The sequence below is a fragment of the Abramis brama genome (assembly GCF_963993115.1).
Source record: "Abramis brama genome assembly, chromosome: 16".
NCBI classification, from domain to species: Eukaryota; Metazoa; Chordata; class Actinopteri; order Cypriniformes; family Leuciscidae; genus Abramis; species Abramis brama.
Window position 1 is genome coordinate 28,702,868 of NC_139978.1, and position 26,994 is coordinate 28,729,861.

General features: G+C 39.2%; 2 protein-coding genes across 2 annotated transcripts in view; both read left to right on the top strand.

The window, feature by feature from the left end:
* Positions 1-26,994, top strand: part of agbl4 (AGBL carboxypeptidase 4) — a 335,062-nt gene that overhangs the window by 243,368 nt on the left and 64,700 nt on the right. The gene's annotated exons all lie outside the window — the stretch shown is intronic.
* bend5 (BEN domain containing 5) lies at positions 510-13,424 on the top strand. The gene is made up of 6 exons (XM_084086758.1): positions 510-812; positions 2,361-2,482; positions 4,244-4,616; positions 6,406-6,560; positions 8,509-8,722; positions 9,113-13,424. The coding sequence occupies exons 1-6, from the start codon at positions 644-646 to the stop codon at positions 9,307-9,309; spliced, it is 1,230 nt and encodes a 409-aa protein (XP_083942884.1). The 5' UTR covers positions 510-643; the 3' UTR covers positions 9,310-13,424.

Genomic DNA, 26,994 nt, shown 5'->3' on the forward strand with positions numbered 1-26,994 from the left:
ATGTGACGTCGTGCCGTAAAGCAGGTTGTGATTCTCGCGAGATTTGTCGGGGCGCCACCTCTTAAACCTGCATTGCCCTACTACGAGTTCGTTTACCATCGAAATGATTTCGAAGCTGTTATATTAAGGTACAAATCTTGCATAGTGTGCCTTTAACATGCTTATACAACAACAGCTGTGCACTCTTATACATTTGTATTGTAATAACTACAAAACTCCATCTGGAGTTAAAATACATCATATTTTATAAAACTAAAATATTTATTGATCATTTACTATCTTGTTTTATAATACTAATGATTATTAATAATAGTAATAAAAAACAACTTATTTTATAAAGATCTATTATTGGTAAAATTGTATGTATTTTTCATGTATTTTCTTTTTGTAAATAATTAAGAGCAAACGACACTTTGAACCCCAAAAATAAACCTCTCATCACATCTGTTTTGATTAGTACAGTCTGTAGCGCCCAGGCTCTGCATTTCCTCAACTGATGCGCACCAGCCAGACTAAAGCAGTCGATCGCAGAGGCCTCCCCACTGTCTCCCCCCTCTTTGTGTTTATATATGTTTTTTTAAATATTTTTTGAGGGAAACTGTCAAGCCCTATCCCAAAGAACAGGGACCAAAGAGCAAAAATAATGTACGCTTTCGTGCGTTTCTTGGAGGACGACATGTGCTACGCGTTACCTGTGTCAGACGTGAAAGATTTCCAGCCTGTGCACAAAAGAGATTTTGATGATCAGAAGGTGTATGTGGTGCTGAGAGGCGCAGGCCATCCTGCCAAAGCACACATCCTCGCCCTGGCAGGTGAGTTCTGTTCTTCTCTTCCTTTTAACTATAATAATAATAATCTTCATACATAACAGTGACACGAATGACGAAAATGCTTGAAATGTCTTGCAACTTTGATATGAATCATATTTGCATGTGCATGAACCTCTTATCTGTTTAGCTTTATATTATATTTATGGCGTATGATGAAAAGTTATCATACAAATCATAATTTTTATTTCACATGAGTTGCATGAACATCCTTTAACACGCATGTATTGTGTTGTTGAGAGAACACCAATGCTATAACCTGAGTGTTTTGATGTGAATAATGGATATAGACGGAGAAGATGTCATAGGTTTGATATCTTCTTGATGATTCTGGTGTTTTTAGCTCATCGTGATTGCGGGGTTTGTGTAATAGAGAGATGTAATCGTGTCTGTGTTTGACAAGCACGACCATCTAAATATTAACTAAGGGAAAGGCGCGTCGAAAATGTCTGAATAAGTTCATGAAAGTAGAAACGAAAGATAAGAGGGTTTTAAAGGCAGAGAAAGAGGCTCAGGATGCTAAGCGATTGTTAGCTTGCTGCTAACACTTCCTTCATTTATCTCCGAGGCATGAGAGCTTAACAGCGAATAAAATCATCATCATCACAACACTAACAATCTATCTGAACTGATGAAGGTTAGGAAAAGCAGACACGATAACCAGAAAGTTCTGTATTTCAACGTTTTGTCGGGTTTAGCCCAAGCTGCTAGGTTACTGTCATCACATTAGCTAGCCAGGGAAGTGTTATTAATTTATGTCGTTTTTTACTTTCACGCCCTTCAGTTTGCTTGAAACCGTATGCCAGCAAGGTATACTGTTAAATTATAACTTGTCATCATATTATGTGGGGTTTAAATCAGTGCTGGTGGCAGATCTGTTATCATGTGACACTTCCTACTTGAGCTCAAGCAGACAGTGAAATCCTCCAGCCACTTTCTCTCCTGCCACTCTTCAATCAGCCTGGCATGGACTAGTTAGATACATTACTAATCTACATGTGTGGCTTAACCTGCTCTTACAACCCTGATCTCGTTAGGGCCAGAAGTCTGCCGTCCAGCACAGCTTTTAAATCAGTCTGCAATCTGTTGTGGCCGACCTTGAGGCTCATGTGCCATACCTGGCCAGCGTAAAACTTTTAATATGTAGTTATTAACAATCGAGATCTTATGTTGATGATTTTCCACTTGGCATGATAAGGGACTAGGTATGCACATTTATATGGTCCGTCTTCTCCAAGCGGCCTTGGTTTCTTGACACTGCATCACACGCTGACAACTGTGACGACCCCGCCTGTCAAAATCATATTGATGCTGCAGTCAACGTCGCTTTGCAATGTTAAACGCTCCATTAATAGTTTATTGCAACAATAGCTAGTCAACTGTGTCATTACAAGGTTACTGGGAAACTTCTCCACCAAACTCATAAAATGTTTCTCTTGCTGATGTGTCCTTGTTTTAACCATATCATCATTTTAGATTACAGAGATGAAATATTATTTGTGCCTCTGATGCATTTCCCCTCCTCTTTTTCAGAAAGCATTGAGGAATTTGAGCACAGTATTATGCAAAAGAAGATGAAAATACCCAAGATGTCGAACAGGAACACAGTGGAGAATCACTTTGGCGAGGAGAGAATGCCCCTAAGGCATAAAAAGGTTGGTCTACCCATTTTTAAGATTTGGAGACATTTGCAAACTCTCTGTTACTGGTCTGGATTTGTAGATGGGGAACATGTGGACAGATTGGGAATGACTCAACAGGGATTTTCTGCTGATTTTAAGAGTGTGATTTATAGCCTACTCTGCAAACAAAACAAGAAAAACATTTTAGAACATGTTTTGACACTTATGGAATTTGTCCTGATATTTCAAATGTTTCAAGCCAGTTTTGTTTAATCTAGCAGTTTTAGCAAGAGACCAGAAAGGCAATTTCTTTCTTCGGTGGGCTTGTTGTGTATTTTTAGTGTCCTGACTTTTTAATTTTGCAACCCATTAAATTTACGCCCCAGTTTTGTGTGCTCTTGCAGTTCATACCTTAATTACTTAGTTCGAACTTGGTGTTTAATATAATCTGAGTTGGTGTGTAGTTTTAATTTCACAGTTTAGCCATTGAGCCAGTTTAGCCCTGTTACAGTGGCATTAAATATTAAATCATGAGATTTTTTTTTTTTTCTAATTAGCGACGTTTTGGCCCATTAGTGATAGTTTTGATAGTTTTAGAATTAAAAAGTTGTCATTATTGTGTATATTGATGCAGCTGCTCTTCCAGCCATGCTTTAAAAGGGAAGTCACGCTGGACATGGTGTTCTTCCATTCATACCCATGTGAATGCAAGAATATGAGTAGGGTTTTGTGTACTAAAGGTTCAGTTTGGTGAACTCTGTCCTACACATTTGGATATTGGCAACAGATTTAATCTAAACATCAAAGTTTGACCTCAGCACTTCATAAAAAAAAAATGCAAACTTCAAAACATCCAAAATGAAAATAATCTATAGCAGACATCCCACCTTTCAAAAACTAATTTCTGGGAGATGGCACTGGGAGATAATATATATATATATATATATATATATATATATATATATATATATATATATATATATATAAAGGTAATATAAATACGCTTTAGAATCAATAGATAAAGCTATAAAATGACTACATGTGAGGTTAAAAGTTAAATTCTCTCAATACCTTTATCAGTTGTATAAACTAACTTTACTTGCACTGATATAGCAAGACTTGTCCTCTTTCATAGACAGCTATTTTCTTCTTGCTGTGTAAATTTGTTTAAATACTTAATTTTTTTTTTTTCATCTCGTAATATTCTGCAGAAGAGAGAAGTGAATCGCGCTGCTTCTCTGGCGAGAAATGAATAGCAGTTTCTCTCTTTCTCAGTGTGTGATTGGCTGTTCGCTACTGCTGTTACTCCTAAACTCAGGATCAAAGCCTGAGTTGACAGAAAATTGATGATCAGCATCATCATGGTACCAACAAAGCCTGGTTGGATTGGTTTGGTTTTGTCAACTCAAAACTAATCCTGTAACCCTGAGTTTGTTCAGCTACCATCATGGTACAGGCCCCAGGTCTAATGCATCTTGGCTGACCACTTGTGATCGGTTAACCGAAAATGCATCTTAATACCAGGTGGGAACAGTCCTTACTCCCGGACCTTCTGGGAGAGGTGGGATGTCTGATATAGTAATAATATATAGAAAATAATACAATAATGACATGACCTCTTTCAAAGTATGACCCCTTAGCACAACTTACTGTATTTTGTGAACCGGAAGATCATTATTAGATGTTTGATGGGGTTGGAACTTAACTCTGGAGGAAAGTAGATATCCAAAAGCAAGAAAATGATTTACATGTACTCTATTTGCACTGGTCAAGATGCTCAATCTTGTGATGCAGGTCCAGTCACAGGAACAGCAGCGGGCCAGTTCCAACTCCTCAAAGAGCCTGGCTGCGGTGGTGGCGCGGCTGGAGAGGAACGCAGTCAACTCGTGCACGGAGGGAGAGGAGCTGGATAGACTCACCACAGAGGAAGAGGAAGAGCAGGACGAGGCCGTGGTGCCCCGTGTCCTGTACGAGGAGCTGGTGCACAGCTACAGGCAGCAGGAGGAAGAAATGAGACGCCTGCAGCAGGAACTGGAGCGCACACGCAGGCAGCTGCTGCAGCAGGCCAAAAAGCTGAAGGAGTACGGCAGTCTGCTGACCGAAGTCAAGGAGCTCCGGGATTTCAACCGACGCCTGCAGGACGTCCTGCTCATGAGGCTTGGCAGCGGTAAGATTTGCATGAATCGTACATATAGGCCAACTTGACCAACTAAAGGCCTGATCACACCGCTGATGCAACTAAACAATATGCACCAAAACTGTTCATCAGATCAAGTTTTTACTGTTCTCTGAATCATAGAAATTCATTCTTTTGATTAAAGCCTTGTCGTGCATCTGTATTGAAAACTCAGACTGTGTTTGAAAAGGCCTTAACATTGATTTTCTTATTAGCGGCTACACACATGGCTCATCCAATCAATTTAAAGTCTTAAATATCTGTTTTATAGTGCTTGCCATACAACGTAATGTTACCTTTTAAATGTATGTTTTTTTTAAGACCTTTGTAGAGCTTATTTTCATTACTACAAAAGCAGCAATGGCTAGTCAGCATTTAGTAGGCTGTAGTGAGTGAAGTATTTAGTTTCCAATTAAATTAAGAATGAATATCTTCGGACAGCATTTTAAAGGGATAGTTTACCCAAAAATGAACATTTTGTCATTACTTACCCTCAAGTTTTTCCAATCCTGTATGAGTTCCTTTCTTCTGTTGAACACAAAAGAAGATTTAAAAAAAAAAATGGTGGTAACATTTGACAGATCACAGAACCTATTGACTTCCATAGTAGGAACAAATACTATGGAACTCAGTGGGTGCCATCAACTGAACAAAATGAGGGTAAGTAAAGGATGACAAATTCTTCATTTTTGGGTAAACTATCCCTTTAAATATGTTCTTGTATAATTTTTAGGGCTGTCAGTCAATTAAAATGTTCATCCTTTGATTAATGTGATAATTATTTAGCATATCAAGTACTTAATTAATATTCAGCTTATCAGGTAATTAATTATGTCATGTAATTGTTATTAATGAATCAAATTAATCTCACACATCAATATTTGCTGAGAAAAAAAACCCAAATGAAGATATTTCAAATACTAGTGGATGTAAACATTGAATAGACATTACAAAAAAGTGACTTTATAAGTCAGTATATTGTATTATATGGTCAACACAGTTAACACTATTTTTTTTATTATTTGTATTTGGAAATGTGCTAGACTGTTTTTGGCCATTAAGTTCAAGTTCACTTTATCTGTATAGCACATTTACAACAGCCACTAGGCTGACCAAAGAGCTTTACAGAACAACCAGATTAAAAGATAGTAAGACCTGCATTAAGTTTACAGTTGTTGTTTTTTCAGCATCTCTTTATAATTAACTGTTCTAAATTAGCATGTTAAATTGACAGCCTTAATACTTTAACATTTTTATGTGATGTTCCACATATATCAGAGCTGCAGGGACTGATTACCACTCAGATGAAGACTACAGTACAGGCTGCTTAAAGAGGACATAGTGTCCAGAGCGCTCAGGCCAGTGTCCCGGCCAGCTGGGTTACGTCTGTGTGTGTGTGTGATTGGTGGGGGAACAGACTGTGGTCTGGGGCAAGCTGGTGGAGCAGGCTGAAGATTAGACCGGCCAGGGCTCTTTAGGGTCAGACATGCAGAGCACTGACTGCTATTAAAACTCAACAGATACATTAGAGCTTAGTGCGGCCAGCCACCAAGCCAGCTTACTGAGCTAAAATGACCCGGTTGTCTTGAGGCACGGGAGAGCCATGTTTTAGGCAGTGCTCCAAAGAGAGGTGCCAGGACTTACTGCAGCCACACACACTCTCATTAGAGAGCAGGGAACGTCTGCCTTCAACACTTTCTCAGGATTACACTCATCTTTCTCTTGTTAAATTGTGCTTTACTGAAGAATGCTGATTAATGGTTTGCTTTGCTTCATACAGAACCGATGCATGACAATGGCACACAGACAATCAAAGCAGAGGTGGTAGAGCCGATCAGTGAACCACAGGAGACGTGTCAAGAGGAAGCCAACACTAGCTCCACCCACTCCCACTCCCCATCCCCGAGAACCGTCTACACCTTCAATGATGGAAAAGTATGTACTCCTGTGTGTCTTTTCTATTGCAACTGATTTTCATCCCAAAAATCCACGTCCACGTTTATCAGTCTCTTTTTATCAGAAAAGCTGCCCAGTAGTCACCACATATTATATAGAAGTTTATTCAGAAGTTTTGGGTCAGTAACACCTTTAATGATTTTATTCAGCTAGGATGCATTAAATGATCAAAAATGACAGTAAAGACATTTATAATTTTACAAAAGATTTTTATTTAAAATAATTTCAGCATATTAGAATGTATTATGTACATTAGAATTTAATATATTAAATAACGGCGTGTTAATTGTGATTCGATTTTCCAGTGTTACGGAAGTTGCCGACGTTGATATTTACTTTATGAATACAGGCGTTATTACAGGCTATCATGAAAGAAAAGGGGCTTGACTTCAGCCATTAGTTCATACAGACACTTATCCAGCCACTCTTTAAAGCTGTTGTTTAAATAGGAATTTAGTTCAGGAATTCAGCCACACAGTAGTTCAGTGATTTCATTGATGTTCCTCGTGTTAGTGTGATTCAGTGTTTCTTTTAATGTTTTGCAGTGGTTTGGTTTGTCTAATTGACTAGCGAAATCCCTTCTACAACCATTCCCCCGTCAGTCTCAAAGGGCCTTTTAACCAGAACGCTTGCTGTGATTTTGAGCCCTGTTAGCAGACATCGGGTCCGCATTTTGCGTTCCTCCGCCTGCCTTGCATGACAGGGGGGAATTTGTGTTACATGCTGAAAGGGTTCTCAGTTCAAGCGTGAAGAACAAAAGCAAATTAGGCCCTTACACATACGCACACATATCCGGCATTAATTATTTGTACCATAGGAATTGCCCTGAGTGACAGGTAGCTGTAGAAAAGCAAATCTCTTCTAAGTTAAGAGCAGTGAAAAGCTTGTCTGCTCGACCAGGGCCTAAAGCACATTAGTTGCATTGGGGAAAAGCCGCTGGATTGGAGCCCGAAGACTGCTCAGGGTGACATAGCAGAAGGCGCATTACCTCAGCTGTTACTCACCAGCTGCCCATCAATCCACCTGATGGCTTGTTGGGCCGTGTCCTCCACAGTGTGGCTTAAAAGTCAACACTCTGGTCTGGCATCTGTCAAAACGCATTACTGCATTTAATGAACCTGGACACCTCGCCGCTGAATTTATGTGTGACTCATCTCTCGTATGTGGTGATCGGTTCCTAGATCTCCGAGGGTGGAGAAAGTATGTAGAGTCCCTTGTTGCAAGATTAAATAACTCAAAACACCAGGATCTTCACTGGTCAGAGTTCCTACCATCATGGAAATCTGGTCAAAAAGTCATTAAAATTCTATATTGAATGTATATTTTTCTAGTTATGCTTTGCTTTAAAATATTTCATCAGCTAATTATTTCTTGTGAATAGAGTAAAACAAAGCTTGCAAACATTTGGAAAGGTCATGGAAATTCATTGGTCAAAAGTTGTTGTTTTATTTATTTATTTTAATAATAGGGATCATAAAAAAAAATCATATTTGTTGTTTGTGTTTTAGTAACCCCTTGTGATATAACAGATATTTCCTTGTATTTAAAAATACTGATGGATTTTACAGAAATTTTCACAAATCACAATATTATAGAAATTAAACACAATTTTTATGATTTAGTTTTGTAGATTATTTTTTAAATGCTAAACATCCTACATGATCAGCAAGGTTTGTGTAAACCTGTGAGCAGAACTGTTCAATATGGTACACAAACTATTTGTAACAAGCTTGAATTACACAGAATGTTGCATGTCATCCTCCATAAACAGAGTTGTTTAATTCATTGTGAAAGAAAAGCTACCATGTCTCAGACACACTTCAGGGAATAGACCACATGGCACTTAAGTGGCAGAACGTGAAAGCAAAATCTTGTCTGTGACAGTGTGTGTATGCTGCATATTTGAAGAAGAGCGTCTCTCTTGCAGGTGCACTTGGGTGGAGGGATTTGGGTGGAGGAGGAGAAGTGGCACCAGCTACAGCGGACACAGGGAGACTCGAAATTCACCAAAAACCTGGCGGTGATGATCTGGGGCACGGAAACCCTGAAGAACCGCAGCGTGACCGGCGTCGCTACGAAGAAGAAGAAAGATGCCTTGCCCAAACCACCGCTCTCACCGAGCAAGCTCAAAATCGTCCGAGGTAAACACACTACCTTTCATTAGAATGACTTTTTTTATTATTAAAATAAAATGAAAGATTAGGTTGGAATTAGATTTCTGGTTTTGCTGATGGAAATTTTATCATTCTGAGATTTGTTATTGTTGACCAAATGTTAGCTCTCAACTAATATGGAATAAAACTTCATTTGAATAATATTTAAATTTTAATATTTTAATAAATATATGTAACAACATTAAATTATTAAAATTGTTACATTTATAAAAAAATAATATTATATATTTTTCAGTTTTTTTCAAGTGAATATTCAAGTAAACCATCATGAATAAGGAATAAAGGAACAAATTACAAGCAAATAATTTAAAAATAAATAAATAATAATCTGATTTCTGGTCTAATTTTTTGTTCCAGAGTGTCTGTACGACCGCGTGTCTCAAGAAACAGCCGACAGCGCAGAGATCACCCAGCGATTATCCAAAGTGAACAAATACATCTGCGAAAAGATCATGGATATCAACAAATCCATCAAGAACGAGGAACGGCGAGAGTCCAAGCTTCTCATCCAACAGACAGTGAAGATGGAGAACTTCCCTTATGACGGCCTGTAGGGGGCGCTGAAGTTGTCACCATAGCTCATTCTACTCCTCAAGGACTTCTGGTGGAGAAGGTGCACGTAATCACCGGCGCTGCCAATTGAGATTTCCACTGATGCCCTCCCAAGACCTCTCTGTCTTTTACTCTCGCAGACCCTGTTTTACAACCTGTCTGACAGTTTTACCTCTCTCCACACTGCCTTAGCATTCCGGTGTGCATTCTGTGAGTGAATGGGGCGGGTTTTTGTAAGCTTTGATGGGGATCTCGGGGTGAGTCTGATGTTACGCGTGATAGACAGGAGCGATCCTTTAAATCGTGTGCGAGTAAAATGTGTTTGGCACATCAGCTTGTGTTCTGTGTCAGAACATGTCCTAATGTACTAAAGAGGTTTCCCTTCAGAAGAAGTCTTCTTGTTTGCGAGGTGTCATATAAATGCTGGCTTAGAGTTGGAGTCTTAAGGGGAGGTAGGTCACTTCACCGGGACCATCTGCTAAAGGTACTTAACATAAAGAGTTGCACTTTTAAACAGGGTCACACCCTGCGTCGTCTTAATGAACGATTGATTTAATTAATCAATCTAGGCCTAATTGCTCCCGTTAATTGCTTTCCTGAGATGACTACTGATGGTCTGTTCTTGTTTTTGATGGTTGTTAGGGGTGGAGAGGTCGCATGTAGTCAGTGATCCTGGTAGACGGTTGTCCTGGAAGGCGGATTAGCAGTGTTTCTTTGGATTTCAGTCCCATCCAGGAGAATAAATATTTGTTAAAAGTTTAATTTAGACTTTTTTAAGGTCATCAGTATGCTTATTGTTTTTGCTTTAGGCGATATGCTGCCTTCATGTCCTGTTGGGAAATTCCTGCACGCTCGGAAGTCATAATTACGATATGTTTTTAAGGGATTTATACTACGGTTCAAAGGTTTCGGGTCGGTACGTTTTTATGTTTTTGAAAGAAGTCTCTTATGCTCACCAAGGTTGCAGTTATTTGATCAAAAATGCATGTGAAATTTTATTACAATTTTAAATAACTTTTCTATTTTAATATATTTAAACTTGTGATGGAATAGAATGTTCAAAAGAACAGCATTTATTTGAAATATAAATCTTTTGTAACATTGTAAATGTCTTTACTGTCACTTTTGATTCATTTAATGCATCCTTGCTAAATATAAGAATTCATTTCTTGAAGAAATCCGGCCTTAAACTTTTCATCAGCAGTGTATATTTGAACAAAATGCATCGTTGGGTAAAATGTGGGGAACAACAAAAATAGTTGTTCTGATTCAACACCGAAGAGAGTATTTTAATGTCGTATGTTTAAGTATAGTTGAATTCTTATTCTTTGTACAAAGTTCACAACAGTACAGTAAAAATGGCGTAAAGTATAAAATAAGATTCTTGTAAACAACAAAAGCACATCCAAGTTGATTTCAGTGAACTTGATGGACTAGCCATGGGACAAGAGTTATTGTATTATCGGGTCTACAGAGATGGAGACCACCTAAGACCTTTTACCAGTCGTAAATTGCACTTGGGACGGAGGGTAAGTGGAAATCAGAGCTGGGCTGCAGGGCCTTCTTCCAGCTGGCAATCATTGGGAACTGTGTTCTCCGTTTTATAGCAAGCTGTGATTGTAATATGAGCTGATATTGCTTTAACTGCACTTTGGTGTGTGAGTGTGGAGAGATGCCAGGTGCCGTGTGCGGACGTGGGGTAAAACTGTCAGCGGTGCTCGGGCGGGGTGGGGGGTTACACGTTAGCCTCATTCCTCTGGTCACACCAACAGCAGAGTCTCTGCTCCAGCCCACCTGTAGAGGGCGCACTCATCGGGGGAGAAATAAGATATCGTGACAACTTACAACGAGCCATGCCATCCACACTTTAGTCCTTTGTCTCCCCTTGTCGTCTTTATTTTCATCACAAACAGTTTATGTGGCTTGTCGGCGTTACAAAAGAAAGAAAAACGAGCCTTTTGCAGATTTGGGTTCTTGACTGTGATGCCATATCGCTTACTGTGAATTAACCACAGATCTGCCACGCAAAAGCCTCCCCTATTTTTTTTTTTTTTTTTAAATCGAGTACATTTATTAGTGGGGAGAAAATTTCAGTGTACATTTGGAATATATTCTCATGTTTTTGAACATTTCATTGTTTGCATCCAGGCTGCACCTTATCTCACTAAGCTTCTGGTTCAGAATCGAGTCAGACAATGTTGCAATTCTGTCTTTATCTTTGCTGGTTCATACTGTATGTAGTTTATAATCATTTCTACTTTTACAGTGTATATGTGACGTTTCGCTATTAATGTAGATCCTGGGTAATCACATTTCTAAAAGAATGCAGGGCTCTTCGCGAATACATCATCTCTAATGACCAGAAACCCATATCTTAAATTGATACTAACATGGATTTTTTTACCGCAGGTATCTCAATGCTTCAAGAACTTCAATTTATGAATTTCACCTCACTGTGAGTCATTTGTTACCGACTATCATTTCATTTGGAGTCATTTCCGTCGAGAGGCAGTCGTTGCCCTCCTTTCCGTTCTGAGGAAGTCATTGTCCATCTTCGACAACGTAGCACTTTAATCCTAAGGAGATAAAAAAAAAAGTATAAAAAATCATCAATGTTGGCTGTTGTGATTTACTCAAGCCAATTTAAAAATGTCAACATAAACATTTACAACAAAGCTTGTGAAAAGAGATTCACAAGAAAACATAAATCAGTTTTCTGCCACTCAATAGGAGTTTAACAGACATTTGTTTCTCATTCTTTCGAGCCTATGAAAGCGATTCCTTTTTTCTTTCTTACAGCGATGTACCTCCAATATGTCAAGGTAATTACGTGAGAGGACAGATTGTAATAAGGTTCTTTTGTTCCACTGAATGTCTTTCTCTTCTTTTTTTTTCCTGTAGATATTTCCTGTATTGTGTGATATGTATTGCCACACTTTTTGAATATTTGATGTTCCCTAATGAGCGCACGTACTGTGCGGGTATACTGGAAAATGACAGCTTTAGGTGCGTTGAGGTTGAATGAAAGCCAAACTTTATCATCTGTCCATGTGGTCATACTTTTTGTGTGGAGATTTGCTAGTGGGATCGTTGCCTTGAAAAAGACTCCAGCGTTATGTATTGCTTTCTTGCTTTGTTTTTGTCTCGCAGCTGCGCCGAGACTGAATTCGGGCACGGTGGCGTTCAGATCCGAGGAAAATTTAAAAACATTTACGTTTCTTCAGTTGCCAGATCAAACCAGTGAATCCCATCAGGGAAAATCTGACTTTTAAATACAATCATGTACAGTATTTATAGGCTAAAAGGCTACAAAAGCCTCTTTTCTCTTCTGGGAGACTGTGGTGAGGCTGGTGCCTATGCTTTTCAGTGGCTGTGTAATAGCGGTGCTTAGCTTTGAGCTGGTCTGTGCCTCTGGAAAATGGTGAGTCCGGTGCAAAGCGCATGAGGGATCAACATATCATCTGAGTTGTTCTTGGCATATTGTCCAGGAGTCGTTTTGTCATGGCGAATGAGTTTCATCCAATCTGAATGTGTGTTGGTGTGTGTAGGTTTGTGTTGTTCTGTTGAAAATAAGCCAAAGTGGAATCTCAGCAACGGACAGTTTGTGATCAGTCTTATAAATATGAACTTGCACAAAAAAGTCCCCTGCTAAGTTTTTCCACAGTTACCTAAGCTAAACGAACAGGAAAGTAGGCGGAATATATCTTTTATTTTTACTGAAAAAAGACAAGGTGTTGCTGTGCTGTCGACAACTTCATTGTCTGATTTATGTTGTTTTCTGTTCCGTATCAAGAGCATTAAGCTTTAGATGGATATGGCTATATTGTGTTTAATCGTTTATTTCTTCATTCCTTTATGATGCCAAAAAAAAGAAAAACTAGAATGACATTCTTCGGGGAGAAAATAGTTAATTGCTCCGGCCTGCTTCACTAACCTACGTGCTGAGATTGTCAATCAAATGCTGAGGACCCGCCCACATGTCACAGCAATTCCGAAAACTGCCCAGTAATCCGCTATCGCAAGAACAGCAACTTTCTTTTTTCATGGTTACATTTACAATAAAGGTCCCTACTCAGTCACTCTTATATAACAAACAATATTCTCAGCTCTACTAGTGAAAAAAAAAAAAAAAAAAGTATTTTTGATAAAACACAAGTTCAGGTTATTCTTAGTCTGAAAACAAGCTTGTAGAGTCACAGTCCTACCTCATTCCCGATCATCGTCTGTCTGTGTTCCAGGACGGTCTCGCTATCCTCATACCTCATTCAGAGATATAAATCAGTCTAACGTTATATGGTGTAGATTAATTTCAGATGTTGTGTTTTACTCCCTTACCAACTGTGTCGATGTCTCTGTGGCAGTAGAAAGCGTTTTTTTTTTTTTTTTTTGCAGTAATTTTTATCCCATTGATGGTGCTACAGCAGGCGTGGGTTGTCTATTCTGTGTTAATTACCTCAGATGGTGCTAATTTTTCTACTTTTCTTGAGGTCGTTCCGCTTTGCATGGATACAACTGGTTAATGTTCATTTTATAGCAGCAGGAATTTTGGGATAAAAACAAAGCATCGGATAAACTCTTAGGAATTGCGTTCAGCACACGTCGTAAAGATTTAGTTTTTAATATTTCAAATAAGACATACCTCTCTAACTAATTACCTCACATACTCTGTTCCAATTTAACAGAATATTAAATACCGTGCACGCAGGATCTATCCGTGGCCATATAACCTTGTCTTTATCGTACAATACAAACCTAATGCTGGAGTAAGAAACCTGATAATCCAAACCATCTACCTAAATCATACTGGGCAGTTGACTCTCACAGCAATGCGGTCCTCAGCAGTTAATGTGAAAGTCAATCCCACTGTAGAATTACAGTGCAACTAACATGGTAGTCTTACATTTGATGGTGGTGGTGGTGGTGGTGATATTGTGCAGTATGTGAACTGTAGAGGGTTTTCTTAACTTACCAAAGTGGGTCCCTCCCAAAGAAACTTTGTTGTTGTCATTAAGAACTGTTTGAAAACAAAGTGTCTGATTTGCAAAAAAACATCTTAAGAAATACGGGTGTGTCGAGCGACTGGCGCTCAGCAGAACGTAAATTAGTCCGTCCACAAAAATCCAATCAGACGCTTTTTTCTGTGAAATGATATATCAATGCGGACAGTTGATCCATTTAGAGTGTGTACTGTGAGAGCTTTTGCTAGCGAACACTTTCCAGTCGAGACGTTTTTGATGATTCTGTGTCATGTGAAGCTCAACTGACCTCAAGACCAGACAATGAGTTCAGAAATTGATAGTATTGCATTTAAATCTGATTTTCATTTCACATTTTGTGTCTTTATCATGTCTTTGTCATCTCTTCATTCTTGCTGCTGAATAAATATCTAGAAACCTCTCTCTCTCTCTCTCTCTCATATATATATATATATATATATATATATATATATATATATATATATATATATATATATATATATATAAAATATTTTCTGTAAAGTCGTTGATGGAGAATGTTGGATGAAATAACTGTGAACATGCTCTCTTTCAGGTCTGCGTTTGTGGGTGGTTGTGGGTATTTTCTTTTGGTATGGTCACGTACTGGTTAGTATTGGTTTTACCATGGAGTCAGTGAGAGCTGCTGTCAGCGGGATCTTCCTGCTCACAACAGTCCTTGTTCCCCATACGTTAGGTCTGCTTTACTTGCACACTGATCAAGCCTAAGCCTGGACTAAAAAGACTCTCAGTGGACAATTTTTATTCATACTGTGTTTTTAGGCCTGACCCGGCTTAATTTCAGCTAAACTCGGCCTCACTGCAGCTTGTGTCTGACTCCACGGGGACTCAAACAGAGAACAAGGATAAAAAGGCAATGGAAAGCGAAATCAAATGTTCTATGTGAACCAGTTGCACTCTTTACCTATGCGCAGCTGGTTTCGCCGGTTAACATCGGTCGTGTGTGCGTTTATGCGCGTGTGTGCTGCAGTCTCTTGTTCAATGTACAGATCAACAGAATAAATTCAGACTTTTATTCTACAAACAAACCCTGTCAGTGTGAGCTGTTTTCTTTTTCACCAAAAAAAAACAAACAAACCGGTTGTCTTGAATTGATTGAAATAATTCAAGACAACTGGACAAGTTTGACGTTTTTCTCAGCATATAGAGTAACTCACTTCATTCTAAGAAAATAAGACTGTTAAACGTCAGCAGCCGGCACTGTTTGCTATCTATATGAAGTGTATAATCTGGATTCTGGAAGATCAGCCAGCCCCATCCTGTGTCCTTGACTTGATTGGACACAGACACGCACATTCACAGGAGGGATGTGATGTTTGTGTTTGATGTGTGGGGTTGAGGTGAGAGAGACTGTGAATGGGTTCAGGATTAAAAGCAAGATTGATCTGAGTGTCAAAGAAAGATAAGCACACTGGCCTGTCTGAGTTATTGAGGAGGTGTGACATTGATATCAGACCACACACATACTCAGATGTTCAGGTTGCACTGAGCTCTTGTAATAAATGAGAACGTCAAAAACCTATTCTAATATTAAATGAGCAATTATACCCAGATGATGGAGTTGGAATCGCCAGCTTGCTGGAAACTTTTCCCCTTTTCTCCTGTTTTCCCAGGATCTCAAAGATCTTTCATAGATCCTTAAAACGCTTTCGACTGAACAGACTAGCAATTATCTGTCATGGAGATAACAGTCTGTAGTCTTCCTTTAGTATTTAACGCTTCCACTGCTCTCTCGCTCTCGACTCTTTTCAAACTGCTAAGCACTTTTCTGCCAAATGTTATTGCCTACCTATGCAGTCTCTCTCTCTCTCTCTCTCATTCTCTGTATTTCTCGCTCGCTCCATCAGCCCAAGGGGACTGCTGAATGTCATTAAAAATAACAGTATCCACATGACTGTAATATTTTGCAGTGGTGTTATTGGCAGAGAGATGATTTAGTGTAGTAATGATGGATTGAGCTGGGCGTCAGGGCCGGCACATGCAGGGACGTGTGTTCACTGCAGAGAGAATCGCTTTATTTCATTGCATTGGATTTTTCACCCTCCAGAAGAAAAAGTACAGAAAACTCTGTGTGTTTTCAAGTCTGTTTATCTGTAGGTTAGATTTGAGACGAGGGTTTTTTAGATACTCAGTAGACAGTGGACAGGGAGTTATGGGAAGAGAAACGGAAATGGGATTGAGACATGGCATGCTGGTCACACTTTAGATTATGGTACAATTCTCACTATTAACTACTACATTTGCCTCCAATAAACTTTAGAATTACTGCTCATTAATAGTTAGTAAGGTAGTTGTTAAGTGTAGGTATTGGGTAGGATTAGGGATGTATGTGCTCTAAGTACTAATAAACAGCCAATATCAAAATATTCAAAACAACTAGTTAACAGTGAGAATTGAATCCTAATCTAAAGTGTTACCGACATGCCTTATTCAAACTCCTACCTGTTATTTTCAGTTGTAATTTTATTAAAATTTTAGTCATTTTTGTACTTCGTACAACTTCAAGTTATTTAAGTTTTTCTTATTTATTTCTGCATCATTTCAATTATACAATTTTAGTAGTACACTGTTTTTAACATCTCTTTCTTGATTCATCGTTTGATCCAGCTTTAAATATTTAAAAGCGTTATACCCAAACTTGGATTCAAATTGCAAAATGACTTTTCTAACCAAAATGATAAGATGCCAATGACTAAATTTAACATGAGGTTATGTGACAACACTGAAACAAAGAGTTTGTTCCATATTGCATATTGTTTTACATACCATTTAAAAGCAGTATACATCCTATACTGTGTAGAATGCAATTGGCATTATGTTAGTATTCCATACCGCTCAAAGCTAATGAAGAGATCTATGATTAAATCTCTGCTGATCCCTAATGCTGAATTTCCCAGAGATCCCTGGGTGAGTAGCTGGGAAGTGGACGATGAGATGAGGGAGGGAGATAGTATGAAGAAAGATGAGGGAGGGGCCTACGAGAGACATCTGTGATTGGCACTTGTGAAATGTGCTTGTTGTCACATCACCGAAAACCCCGATGACCCTGAGCGCTATTTTATTGTATCCAGCCGCGGTGACAGCGGACCAGGGATGGGCGGCAGATGCGTGCTGCTGGGCGGGGGGTTCTTTAATCAGGGCCCGCTTCCAAGACGACGTCCATCACGTCTTTCATTGATGTGCTGTCACAGAGGCACTGCCGTCAGCAGCAGGGCTTCACACATCATCCTTTACCTGCAGCTCAGCACTCCACTCGTCATCCTTTAGCAGCGGGAGCGTGCGATTGGGCGGCCGGTGGGACAAACGCTGTCACCGAAGGGGGGCTGGAGTTATGGAAGCAGCATGGAATAGGAAATGTGTGGACATGAATAGAACTTTTGCGCTGCTGTTTAGAATTTCACAAGTGATGACAATAAAACCGGTGAGCTTTGCAAGAGGAGCAGTGCTATGTTTGCGTCCAAACCAACAGAGCATTTAATACAATGAAGCATATGGAAGAATATCAGTGACAGTTCACAACTTCACACGTGCACACACTCACACTCACTCGTTCCGGCTTTTTGATTTACATGAACATAAAAGCCTAGAGGGAATGAAATGTAGTTTTCCAGTTGAAAGACCCAGTAAAACATGTCCTCGTCCGGTTGACGTTTTCAGCACCCGAAAACCAAAATTCCCTCAAACGCTTGGAATGATCCAATGCATTTTTTTTTCTGTCACTAGAGTGAATGTGTAGCAGTAGCGTATTACATTTTCAGTTTATTTGCTGTTCCTTTGTTTGCTTTGTGTTTTTTCCCCTCTGATTTTTAGAGGAAGGTCATACATTCCTCTGTAAATGCTATTAACCTATGCAGACCGCAGCTTCATAGCACAGAAAGGAATCAATGGACGAGATCTTGCTTTAGGTAAATTGTTTTTTATGGCTGTGATATATTGATGCATGGACATTGATTCGGCCCAGCCCTCGACCTGAAAAACGTTGAACAATACTTCAGAAAGGGAAGAAGAAGAAGAGACAAGGACAAATCACACTCTGATCTTCCTTTTCAATGGGCAATAAGGCCTTTCTGTGATTTTTCTGTTGATGAGAAAAGGACTTTGCTTTAATGCATTGTGCCTTTAGTTTTTAAACTTCTTAAAGGAACAGTTGAGAATTAAGCCAAAAGCAAATCCAGACATTATTTACTCACATTCATGTCGTTTCTAACCTGTATGACTTTATTTCTGCCATGAAACTCTTTTTTCAATGTAGTGTGTTCCAAACACTCCAAAATGACAACAACAACAACAAAAAAATATCATGAAAATATGACTCATCTTCTAGATCTTCTGAAGCAAAATATATTTGTGTGTGAGGAACAGGCCAAATCTGAAAATCTCAATATCTGTCTGAGCTATTCATGGCATGCTCATGAGTGATGTCTATATTTCTGTGAATGAATTGTCATACGAGTTTGATCTTTTCGAAGAAACCAGTTGATTCAGTTCACAATGTTGGTCTATACGATTCCCTGATGAATCTTTTTCTGATCTATTTCTCTTGCTGACTCAATGGTCCGGTCGCAGTAGTTGTATAGACTACTTTTAAAAATAAGTCGTTTTTCATCCTGTTTGAAGCTTGAAAGTGTTCTTACCCATTTCTTATAATTGCATGGAAAAAAGTGACCAGGTTTGATTCAACATGAGGGTGAGTACATTTTAGGGTAAAATTATATAAAAATGTATGTTAAAATACTTTAAGTAGGCCATTTGTGTGTTTATTTACTCAAACTGTGGTTCAGCGATGTCTTTTCATAAGATTTTTTTCTTTCTGAGATGCATGTGAATGTTTGCATACAGAAAAAAAAAAACATCACAAAAAAGGAGTGCTCTTATTTTTAGCAACCCACAGCAACATTGGCTCAACAAATGGTGCGAGATTGGGGCGGCCTATCTGTTAACTAATGACATGCAAGGGGGAAACCTAATCAAAGATATTAATAGGCTATATTTGCAAATTCACTTGCCGACGAAATTACACATTTCACCTTTAAGCACGCTAATAATGCTGCTTGAGAAAGTCTATTTAAAAGTCTTATTCCAGACAATGCTCCTCTCCCGAAAGCACAGAGTGCAATATCTGTAGTCAATGATTCAGAAGGCCTGTTGCACTTGTTACCGGTTCTACTCGACCCGCTCAGAGCGGGATTCGAACCGGGTCTCCAGCGTGCTAACAAGGACGGACGCAGCCATTAGAGCGCCTCTTGAGGCCAGGGGAGGTTTAACCCACACAGCTCTTACTGGCCTACGTCCGTTACACTCACCCCTCTAAACCTCACTCCCATCCATAGACTGTAAAAAAAATATGGACTTATTGTCCGTGACATCACTCGTAGGTTTCTGAAGAGCATTTTTGAAGCCTAAAAGTGGACGGAGCCGGCCGTCGCCATCTTGGCAGCACGTCACTCCCGGATAACAGGAAATGGCCAAAAAAGCGGGAAGTGGGTGGAGCTGAGTTGCCTGGTTGCCAGCAGACAAACGGCTAGAAGTGACAGCAGCGGCAATCCACCTGTCACTCAAGTGGCCATGCCCTTAATTATGCAGAACTTTAAGGCTTAATATAATTTAAACTAAAAAAAAGTTAAAAAAAAAATCACCCCCATCACAGTTGTCATGAACGCCAAAATTAGCTATATAGACCAAAACCAATTTTTGTACCAGGCTGTAAACTTTTTTTTTTTTCTGCTGTAAAGTTGGGCATTTTAACATGGGAGCCTGTCTCTAGCGGCCAGTCGATGAATTGCTGTTTAACAAGGACGCTAAAGCATCAGTCGCTAGAGCGCCTCTTGAGGTCAGGGGAGTGAGGTTTACATGCACGGCTCTTACTGCCCCACGTCCGTTACACACTGTTACCTCCTCTTGCGTTTGAGTATCACACTGACAGCGTTTGATTGATCTGTGTGGACCAGAACTGTGTCAGATCAGGCCCTATTAAAATAAACATCTCGCTGCAGAAGAAACGGGTTAACTGGCTGAGAGAGTCAGACGTCTGATTTATTTTCCTCTCCTCCGCATGTCAAGCAGAAGGCTCTGTAAATGACTTCGATTAACGCAGAATGCTCCCGCAATTAAAAAATCCAAAGCTATCATGAATTTTTCATACTAGGGATGTTTAAGCTAATTATGGCTCAAAATGGAGCTCTTTGCCGAGGCGCGGCAGAGTCGTCTGACATTGACGGCCAATGTCACTGTCACAGAGCTGCTCTTAGCAACACTTCTAATCATCAGAGCTGCTTAGTATTCATGTCATTGTTTCTTTCTTTTCTCTCAGCCTTTCTTTCTCTTATACTAGCCAGACAGTCTCCTCTAAAAGTGTTAAATTGTCGTCTTCATATGATGACATCAGTAGTCATATCACGGTTTGAAAGCTAGACAGGATGTTCTATCGAGAATAACATTTAGTTTAACAGTTTAATGGTAAAACACCTGCAGCACGTATATACCGTACACATTTCGTAATCTCTACATATCCAATCACAAATCTTTATCACTACCTATATTACCATGATTTATATCACGACTTTATGAATAATACTTAATTTAGTTGTTTAATTGCGGCATTCAGCGTGTATATATTAGTTAGCTTATTTGGGCAACTGAAGCAGGCAGTTATAAAATAATTATAAAAATGATAACAGTATCATATAAGTCTGGTTAAAAAAAGAATTTTGAAGCCATCCTCTATAGCTTTGAACAAGGATTATAAAACTATTCCTTTAAGAAATCTTTCACAATGTAATATATTAGTCAACGCACTTTAGTCAACATTATATTGAGATAGTAGATCACACAATATAATACTGGCAGACAGCTTCTTCGTGCCAAGGCTAAGAAACAGAACCAAAGGCAATTTGTACGATAGTTTATTGGCTTTAAGGAATCAATGGCAATGAAATATTCATAGACTTGGATTTTGCCAAAATTATGAGTGACAGCTTGCCTCTTGCAGATGAGGGATTGTGGCAGGCTAAACAAAAACAAATTCTCTAATTGAAAAAGATCAGATTGTTGTTTCCGTAACTGCTCTGAGCATTTGACCTGTGGTCCGTAGCATGGGTTATTAATACATTTTTTTTTTTTTTTTTTTTTTTTTTTTCATTCAGACTGGGGTATGTTGACATTCAGTAGAAGCTGCTCTATTATAGATGATACCCCTAATATGAACGAAACCCTTTTATAAGTGACTCAAAGTGAGGCATACGATTGCATTCATCTCCCTTGTTTGCAGTCATTAAATAAATTGCCTGATAGAACAAGATCTTTTTTTAGGATGCATTGTTTGGCCTTTTGAGTGTCCTCACATTACAAAGAAAATCTATTTTAGTGGCCGTATAATAGTAAAACACTCCATAAGAAGTGGGCAGCAGTCGTTTAGCATGCTGTTTTATTTAAATGGTAATCACGTGTGATTTAAAGAGCCATTGCAAACGTAGTGGAGCGAGCAGATCTTAAAGCAGACCTCAGCTCTGGTGAGGAAGACTGCTGGAGTTTGTCTCTGCCCATCTTCGCTTTTTAACTGCACTACAAAGTTTTGTACTGAGATGACATCTTCCCCCGTTACTCTGAATAATTAATTAGACATGATGAATTATTCCGTACTCAATTCCACAATCACCGGTACACACGTGTGCACACTCGCTTTTGTGTGTGTGTCAAGTATTAAAATTTCAGAGCCCTCGTGATTAGTATTCTCAAGGTTCACCTGTGTTTCTCTGAAGGTTCAAGTGGACAAAAGCCGCAAAAAAAAGTGTCAAGCCTCAGTATGAGGAAGTGAACTTTCATTTCCTGAGAACGGCAGTGCTCTGTGAGGACTGAAGAGATGGTTTTTTTGTGGCTGAAAAGGAAAACACAAAAGCTTCATACTGGGCCGAAGAGCCCTAATTTGCCAGAGCTCTGGCTTGCTTTGAGACTAGTCTTCACCATGAGATGAAGAGGCCTCACTGCGCGAGGGCTACGTACAGATGCCAAGAAACCAAACTAATATAGAGTTATTTCCAATCTCAGATCTGTAGATCCTTCCATGGTCTTTTGTAAGCCTTTCATGCCCATCCCCAGGAGAAAATGGTTACCGAGACTAAGCTGGGTGCTTTAAAAGTCTCCAGGTTGGTTTTGCCAGCGTTGTTGGACATGAATACTGGCTCTTTGGATGTCACCCCTGCGGAGGGATTAAAGGCAGCAGGGAGTTACGCTCAGTAAAGTCTGTGCTTAATAACTGCGGTCTGAGGGTTTTGTTTTGAATCACTCGAGACCCTTTGAGTGGTGGGCCGTGTATGTATTTTAGTGTGTGTGCTACAAGAGCGGGGTGAGAGAGGTGTTGATAGCCTGGCAGGCAGGAAGGGATCTGGCCGTAGCCACAAAGGCGTCAGTAAAGGGGACTAGAGCCGACAGAAGTGGCCTTGATTGGCCTCCCAGAGAAACAGACAGAGTCTAATGTCGAAAGAGGAAACAACTCAAGCTGTAAGCTTAAAAAGCCAATGTCATGTTTTTGCAAGTCTGCAGTCAGCACTCCACGACAAAGACACTCGCGTTCAAAAACAATTGGACAGACTGCTACACAATGGAAAAGATTGCAGCATTTTTAAAGTGTGTTTTTACTACTATTTTTTAAAGCATACTTTTAACAGCTTCTAAAAAATGTGTAGCACAAGATGATGTAAAACTTCGAGATGTGATGCAAAGGCCAAAAAAGGGTTCATTTGGGGGGTTTTCGCAGCAGATATTGATAAATGTGGTTACATTGAATTAATCAGCATGTCATGAAATAATCCTTCTCTTTCATTTTAATTAATTTACCAAAAATTAAGCTGTTTATAGCCTTATGTATATATATAACTTGATTTATGAAGGCCCATACGTTTTCTCTTCCATCTTGATTTTTGCACCTGTACCATTTGCAAAATGATAAATCATGAAAACTCTTGGCTGCGTTTCAAAAGGTCAGCGGCAAATGGGTTCAAAGTTGAAATTATTTGATCTTTGAGCATTACGTTACAATGGATGACCTACATGGTAGACTGCAGCTTTCAGCTTCGCTTAATCAATGCTTTGGGCGACGCTGACAGTGGGCCATCTGTCCGAGAAGGCAAGGCTGAGCCTCAAAAATGTATTCCAAAGAAATGAAAATAATAGTTAAACTTTGGGTTAATACATTTACCAATTAATGAGCAAAACTCAGTTAATGTAAAGAAAATACATTATGCTATTTAGGCCTCTATATATTATTTTTTTCCATACAGCATACTTTACTAAACTGACCAATCAGAATGCATATTCAAATGACGCAAGGTAGTTTGCGTCAGAGAAAGGAAAAGACATGCTAAATGAAATTTCCTTCCTACAGTATATATAAGCAATCATTGTCAGAGGTAACCATTAAAACCAATCGACCTCCAGTAACACTCCATCAATCACATTTGTGGTTAAGACAGCAGGTGAACAGAAACTTTTTCCAAAATATCGATGAAATCCAAATTAAATTACCCAAAAACAAGTGAGACAATATGCAATAATGAAGCAGTGAAGGATGGAGTTCATTTACACATATCTGCATTCATGTAATGATTATGATGGTCTCGCACTGCAGGATGTTCCGTTTATTTACTATATTGATTGACAGGTGTTGTGTTGGTGAGAGAACGCGTCATTCATTATCAAGGCTGTTTTATGATAACGAGGGAATATCATATATGTGTTAAATAGGCTATACGCATCAAACATGCAGCAATCGTTTAAGCTATAGGTTAGATCAATACAATTTACATACATCCTCGAAAAAACACGTTTCTTCACTGTTTACACATGCAAGTCATGTGAAATGGTCTGATATGGAAAGAAACTGATAAAAATAAGAATTATGTTAATTGAATTAAAGAGAGAAAGCCCATAGGAGAATAAATGGTATAAAGAAACGAAGAGCGAGCGAGATTGACGCAGCGTGACCGAACCGCTATAGGCTACTGTGTCCTGCGGGGGGCTGAATGAAAACACAAGCTGTCACCTCAGGTTTCGTCACACCACAACACACACCTGCTTTCCCTCCCACAGCACAGGACAAAGTAATGTCCCGTGTTGAGAGCTGTCATTGAGGTCTACGTGCTCCTTTTATTGGGCCATCTGAGGCGCTCTGAATGCTGTATGTTCTGGGGGTTTCTGTGGTGCTTGAGGTTCAGTTCTGGTCTCTGCTCTGTGGACATCAGCGAGAGCAGGGTAAGCAGAATGACAGTAAGATCATTTCACACAGTGAAGACCCGTTTGATGAAGTGTTTGGTTTCTGAGAGCCATTTTTAAGGCCTGTTTGAGGATCAAGACTTGGTTTTGAGGGATAAGGTTATAAATAGGTTTAGGGTAAGGGTTTGGGTTAGGCACTTTGTGATGGGTAGGGTTAAGGTAAGGATCTAGAGATTGCATTTTGTCAATGAATGGCCGTACTGAGATAGATGTACAAAAGTGTGCGTGCGCGCCTGCGTCTTCAATGACCAACTCTCACATTCTGCACATTTCCAGTAACATTGCAAATGCTGTTTCTGGTCAGTCAAAGGCATGAAAACATGAGGGGAAAATGACATGAACAATGGTTTCCATTTTTGACTCTTCCTTATGAATTTTGCTATAGCTACAGTGGTAAACAGCTGCCGATAGCACTTAAATAGATGACGCAAATGCACCACACTTCATTTCAGAACCTAATAAAAAAAGACCTGCAGGGAGAGGGTAGAACTGAACTCAAGTTCAAATCTAGCAATCAAACCAAGTGTGAAAACAGCTTAAGAGTATGAGAGTTTGATGTTCTTGTAAAAAAAAAAAAAAAAAGTGACACTGGTTGTACAGAAATTCACTGAAGTCCACTGCTGGATCTTATGCATGTAGGGCAACAGCAGTGTTGTGGTAAACTGTTTGTGAATTGCTAGGAAGTGAGAGCGGATTAAAGCCCCACAAGCCCTTCAATTACTCCTACTGTACAGCTGCCCTGTTATGGAGGAAGCTCTTTTCAGGGATAACTAACATATCTGCATATCTAAATATGCGTGTGTGTGATTTCACTAGAATAAGCACAACTATTACTTACATCCACACAGCTTTGTATTTCAGTACATAAGATCTTTTTGTGCAGCTAGCTGAAAATATCTCCCCTGTTCATAGAGAAACACAGCAGAGGTGTGGATAATGGCCAAGCACAGGTCGCTGTCTAAGTGGATGTGCTTGTGCTTCTGTCCTCTGTTGATATGTTAGTTTTTTAAAGAAAAAAAACTTTCCTGTCCTGCTATCAGACCCTTTGTATGTGTCAAGTTGTCAATCTTTTTTCCTAAAACAATGTGAAGACTAAACAGTTAAGAAAAAGTTGCCTGAAGAAGTAATAATCCCCTAGATGCAATCTTTTTACACTTTAAAAGCTTTATTTGTCAAAATATAATGAATTTCATTAAGTGTTGGCGTTGGCATGAAATGAATTGAAAATGAATTGAAAAAATTGCTCCTGATTAAGAGGTGTTAGGCATGACACAAAGTAGAAAAAAATAACATTTTATGCTTGTTTTAGCATAGTATAAGTTACAGTCTATATATACACTAAAGTTCAAAAGTGGGGTCAATAAGTATTTTTTTAATGAAAGAAATTAAAATGTTTTTCAGCAAGGATGGATTAAATTGATCAGAAATGACAGTAATTAAATGTATAATATTATGAAAAATGTATATTTCAAAATTCCTGTATATTTCAGAAAGGACCCTGAAGAAATCTATTGCAGTTTCTAAAATAATTATAATAATTAAGCAGGACAACATTGATAATAATGTTTTATGAGCACCAATCAGAATATCAAAATGATTTGTCAAGGAGCATGAATAAATTACTTTTTAAAATATATTAAAATGAAAAACATTTATTATAAATTGTACTAATATTTCACAATGTTACTGTTTTACTGTATTTTGTAGCAAATAAATGCAGCCATGGTAAGCATTTCTTTGAAAAACTTTTAAAGATCTTTTAGTGACGTTTGCAGCAAACACAGCAAAGTTCTGCAGATCCGAACTGTGCTCTTTAAACAGTGCTCTTTGTCTCCTGTGCAGACGATAGCTGCGCTGTGTGTGGCAGTCACAGGACTTTCTGCCTGCTGATTGGTGGAAAGCTGTTGAGCAGAGCAGTCATGGATCAGAGCAGGTCAGAATGATGTGTCCCAGCGGATGACTGGTGTAAGACAAGGAGTCAGGGGGCTCTGGGGCTTCTTTTCTCTCTTGATCTTCACTGTCGCTGTCCCTCTCTCTCGACTGACAGTAAAGGTCAAGGCCTCCTCATCCTGTCTGTCTTGCTCTTCCTCTCCTTCTTCCTCAGTCCGCTGACAGGTCTTCCTGTGGGAACATGCCCAGGCTCATCTCACTGACACACGAGGCAAACAACTAATATTTCATTAGTATTTCGCACTGTTTCATAATGCGGCCCGTGCTCTCATGCTGATTGTTGTGGAGATAGGCTCAGATTCATAACCCGCTCTGCCGTTCTGCGGGACAGAACATGGCCAAAACGTTTATTTGTTCAGTCCGAGTGCCTAAGATAATTACCAATTTTCCACTGACTGTACTGTAAGCCACTTGCATGTAATCCCGTCTCTGTCCCCCCTTCTGTGAAATACCTGC

Coding starts and splice junctions, on each gene's coding strand:
- bend5 (XM_084086758.1), top strand. CDS start 644: ATGTACGCTTTCGTGCGTTTCTTGGAGGACGACATGTGCTACGCGTTA. Junction 813..2,360: donor ACACATCCTCGCCCTGGCAG/GTGAGTTCTGTT, acceptor CCTCTTTTTCAG/AAAGCATTGAGGAATTTGAG. Junction 2,483..4,243: donor TGCCCCTAAGGCATAAAAAG/GTTGGTCTACCC, acceptor CTTGTGATGCAG/GTCCAGTCACAGGAACAGCA.